At 51.4% G+C, this 4,944-nt stretch overlaps 1 protein-coding gene across 1 annotated transcript; it reads left to right on the top strand.

Annotated features, from left to right (window-relative positions):
- The first annotated feature begins 1,003 nt into the window (after window positions 1-1,003).
- On the top strand, window positions 1,004-3,445 carry LOC119340928 (G-type lectin S-receptor-like serine/threonine-protein kinase At2g19130). Its single transcript, XM_037612825.1, has one exon. The coding sequence runs from the start codon at window positions 1,004-1,006 to the stop codon at window positions 3,443-3,445; it is 2,442 nt and encodes an 813-aa protein (XP_037468722.1).
- Window positions 3,446-4,944: the final 1,499 nt, after the last annotated feature.

Raw genomic sequence — 4,944 nt, forward strand, 5'->3', positions numbered from 1 at the left:
GTTTTTATCGGAAAAAGCTAGCGATCAGTTTTTTTACCGGTAGCTAGCAACTAGATTTTTTCAGGGAGCTAGTGACCAGATCTGACGCTAATTAACTGAGTTATTAAGTGTTTGTGTTTATCATTATGCAAGAACAGCCCTTGGTTCTAGCGGCTATAAGTGAGTGTTTAAGAGTAGGAGGTAGGAAATTCAACAACTGGTACGTGCGCCCTTGTTTCCTTTTTTTTTTTCAGAAACTGAGCCGGATAAAAAAAAGCAAACAAACAATAAAACAGCAGGTTGGCTGGACGTTCTTTGCGTTTCTTCTTCTAGAAACTGAGCTGAATAAAAAAAAGCAAAAAATAAACAGTAGCTTGGCTGGACAATTAACAAAAAAGAATGACATCATCTTAGATGTGAGATATTATCTCACATCTAGATGTGATATAGACAGACCCTTAGCATAAAATAAGAACTCCCAAGAAACTCAAACAATCATCACTGGGCTGACGCCAAGGCCAAAATGTGCAAAGGCTTCACAACCACACATCAAATAACTTCTTTCTTCTCTTGAAAAAATAATACTCCAACATCAACCCAACATGATAGAATATATGAAAAAAGAACACCACCAATAAGAATTTAAAACACAAAGCCAACACAGATAAAATCAAAACGAAACAACTGATCATGATAATCTATAGATATAAAAAAAGTTATTTTCAGGTGTGAAGAACGGCGCGGCAAAGCACGCGTTAGCCTCTTGTTAGATCCAACTTAGCATGAAAGCGTCTCATCAAAAGACATGATGCCGTGAAAAACGAAACGATAGTCAGCCACGTGATTGTTGGGTCAGCGATAACGGAAGGTCTTTAGTCAAATCGATCACATTTTCGCCGGTCAAGCCAATTCATGATCACACCAGCCATGCACGAAACGTTTAACTGATAGGTCATTAATATGCCGGGATCACCACGAGCGTTGACATCCATGAGCATTCCCCGGCAAACGGAAGTGCTCCACCATGTCAGTCATGTTCATTGCCACTTGCGTAGCCCTTGCTTTGTGCTTCGCAGTGGGTGCAGCGGCGAAAGTCTCGGCGCGGCGTCCGCTGCGGGGCAACGACACGCTGGTCTCCGCACAGGGCAGGTTCGAGCTCGGCCTGTTCAGCCCCGCTGGCAGCTCCGACGGTAGGTTCTACCTGGGGATCTGGTACAAGAACATCCCTGGCCAGACCGTCGTCTGGGTCGGCAACCGCGCGACCCCCCTGTCCGGCGTCGCGTCCGCCGAGCTCCGGGTGTCCGCCGCCGATGGCAATCTCGAGCTCGTCGGTCCCACCAACGCCTCCGCCTTGCCGGTCGTCGTGTGGTCTTCAAACCTCTCGTCTTCGTCTCTGTCATCGTCGCCGGGCTCGAACACGGTGGAGATCCGCGACGACGGCAACCTGGTCCTTGTCGACGGCGGCAACTCCTCCACCGTGCTATGGCAGAGCTTCGATCACCCGACGGACACGCACGTGCCGGGGGCGTGGATCGGAGAGAACAAGCTCACCGGTGAGTACCAGACGCTGACATCATGGCGGAACGCCCAAGACCCCGCGCCGGGGATGTTCACGGACATGATAGACCCCAATGGCACCAGTGAGTTCTTCTACATGTGGAACCGTTCCCGCGCGTACTGGCGGAGCGGCGTCTGGACGGGGAAAGTCTTCGAGAGGCTGCCGGACGCAACGGGGAGCATCACGTCGTACGAGGAGACGTCGGCGTACCGGCGTCTCACCAACGTCATCACGGACAACACGACCATCACGCGCTTGGTGCTTGATCTCACCGGCCAGGCGAAGCTGTACATCTGGGTGCCCGCGAGGCAGAGCTGGCAACTGTTCTGGACCGCGCCCACCATGCAGTGCCAAGTGTACGCGCTCTGTGGCGCGTTCGGCATCTGCGACCAGAGGAGCCAACTGCCGTGCCGGTGCCCGCCCGGGTTCGCTCCGGTGTCCGAGGGGGACTGGACGCTGAGCGACTGGAGTGGTGGCTGCCGCCGGAGCTCGCAGCTCACATGCGCGCACAACGGGTCGACGGCGGACGGATTCTTAGCGCTGCCGAATGTGAAGCTCCCCGACGAGTCGGTCTCCGTGGCCGTTGCCCAGAGCAAAGCAGAGTGCGAATCGACTTGCCAAAAGAATTGCTCTTGCCAAGCCTATGCCTTCTCCGCCGGGGGCGTGGGATGCACCGTCTGGTATGGAGAGATCCGCAACCTTGAGCAGCTCTACGTGGATTCCGGCGTCTCTGGGTCAGACCTCCATCTCCGGCTTTCAGAAGCAGGATTGCAAGTTCTGCACGGCTCAGACAGGAAGAAACGAGGTAGAAAGTTATGGCTTGTTTTCGGCATCCCATTGGTCGGCGTTGTAGCATTAGGCGCGTCGGTGATACTGGCCTGGAGGATTCTCCTTGCTCGGAGGAGACGACTAGCCAGAATGGAAAACGAGAAGGGATCCTCCTTGGCCGTGTACAGTTACGGCGACCTCCGTGCCGCCACGAAGAACTTCTCAGAGCGGCTGGGCGGCGGCAGCTTTGGCTCGGTGTACCGTGGTGTCCTGAAGCGGCATAAGGGAGACAACACAATCCAAGTCCAAGTGGCAGTGAAGAAGCTTGAAAGTCTTGGTGGGCGGCAGGGCGACAAGCAGTTTCGGGCGGAGGTGAACACGTTGGGGCTCATCCAGCACGTGAACCTTGTTCGGCTCTTCGGGTTCTGCCCGTCGCATGATGAGAAGATGCTCGTGTACGAGTACATGGCCAGAGGCTCCCTTGACCGCTATCTCTTTGGCAGCGGCGCAAGCCGAAGCTGGCGCGAACGGTACAACATCATGGTTGGCGTGGCAAGAGGGCTGGCCTACCTGCACCACGGTTGTCAGGAGTGCATCATACACTGCGACATTAAGCCGGAGAACATCCTGCTAGACGAGGACATGTCCCCGAGGATCGCCGACTTCGGGATGGCGAAGCTGGTGGGGAGGGACTTCAGCCGCGCGCTGACGACAATGCGGGGCACCATCGGGTATCTGGCGCCGGAGTGGATCTCCGGGCAGCCCATCAGTGCCAAGGCGGATGTGTATAGCTTTGGAATGGTGCTCTTTGAGCTCATCTCAGGACGACGAAACTCCGAGGGGTATAGTGCGGTGGAGGCGGCAGGGAGCGGGAGCAGTGATTCGTGGACCTTCTTCCCCGTGTGGGCATTGGGGAAGGTCATGGAAGGGGAGGTGGGCGCCGTAGCTGACCCGCGGCTGCGTGGAAACGTGAGTTCGGAGGAGCTGGAGCGGGCATGTTGGGTGGCGTGCTGGTGCATCCAGGACCAAGAGGGGCAACGGCCGACCATGGCGCAGGTCGTTCAGGCGCTGGAGGGCGCCGTCCAGGTTCACGCGCCGCCAGTTCCGCGGGCTCTGCAGCACCTCGTCACGCTCATGTAATCCACCCGGCGCGGCTACGCAGATCTTCTTATACATCGTTCAAGTCATGAGAAAGCACGTATGCCGACTGAAGTTACCCATTCAGACTAGGCGTTCAAGTCATCGTTACGTACTACTGTCAAAGCACGTGGAAGAGTTCCGATGACATAAGAAAGTAGTTTTGCGTTAGGACAGCTGCATGCATTTTTTTAAAGAGAGAGGAAAGTAAGCACGACCTATTCAGCAACTACAAGTCCAACAAATCAAAGCTAAAACAACAAGACAAGATACGAAAACTCAACATGATGACCACCAGCAACACGGAGCTAAACGACGATCAGATCGTCCTAGGCTTGCCATTTCACATTCTTGATTTCATCAATGACACTTTTAATGGCGTGAAGCGATTGTTAAACACCCTTTCGTTCCTCTCACGTCAAATGCTCCAACTGATCAACATGAGAAAGTAGTTTCGTCTGGTGGCGTTTTTTTTAATCCGAAAGACATTTTTGAAGATCACGAAACCATTATCAAGATACTGAGTATATAGGTGGCTATATGGCTAAGCTCGCCTCACATCTGTCGTCTAGGTAGGACCGTAGGAGTGAATATAATCGACAAGAAAATGATAGATTGCACCAATAGTCACTGAAGTTTACCGTCTCCTTGACTTTTGCCATTGTACTTTGAAAAGTATAATTACGTTCATTATGATTTATCAACATTGTCTCGGGTTTATCATGGTAATCCTCTACCTTGTGTGATGGGTGGTGATTTCAAGCTTACAAGAAATAGCTCTTGAAAAAATGCAATGAAACTGACCATTGGAGCTTTGTCTCGAATGCTATTATTGAGCATGTTGGTTTGAAGGGGTTACCTCTTGAAGCAAGAAATTTTACTTTCTTTGAAAAGGAGGTTAAACCCCTGGCCTCTACATCAAGCGATGCACACATCCATATTATATATTATTCAACAATTCCTTACAAGATAAAACATTGATACTTCCGAATCCACCTTCTATGCGAGAAAACTCACTCCACCTACAAACTTGATGATAATTGTGGTCATGATCTGGGCTGCATCCCCTGACTGTCGGAAAACATAGTAGAAAACAAAAAAAAACTTCACATCTACGAGCACCCAAGATCAATATGAAGATGCATAACGGGTTGAGATCATGATCGTTACCGTCACTGAGTTGCAGCGGTAGAAGAACGTGTCGGTGTAGATCGTACTTGGAGTCCCTCATACCGTCGATGAGAGATCTCTCATATCGCTCACGAACAGTCCCTCGAACTGAAGACCGAAAGAATAGAGCAAAACCCCTAGTATATATAGCTTGGAGGAGGAGGGGCAGCCAACAAGGAGCACTACAAGAAATATGTCAACTAGTGACCTTTTGTCAGTGACCCTGGAAGAATTGGTCATAGATCTATGACCATTTCAGACCAATTGGTCAAAAGCTGTTCGGGGGGCTCCAAACCCTAAACCATTGCGACCATTTTGATAAGAAAGGTCGT

The sequence above is a fragment of the Triticum dicoccoides genome, chromosome 7B (genome assembly GCF_002162155.2).
Source record: "Triticum dicoccoides isolate Atlit2015 ecotype Zavitan chromosome 7B, WEW_v2.0, whole genome shotgun sequence".
NCBI lineage: Eukaryota > Viridiplantae > Streptophyta > Magnoliopsida > Poales > Poaceae > Triticum > Triticum dicoccoides.

Coding starts and splice junctions, on each gene's coding strand:
- LOC119340928 (XM_037612825.1), top strand. CDS start 1,004: ATGTCAGTCATGTTCATTGCCACTTGCGTAGCCCTTGCTTTGTGCTTC.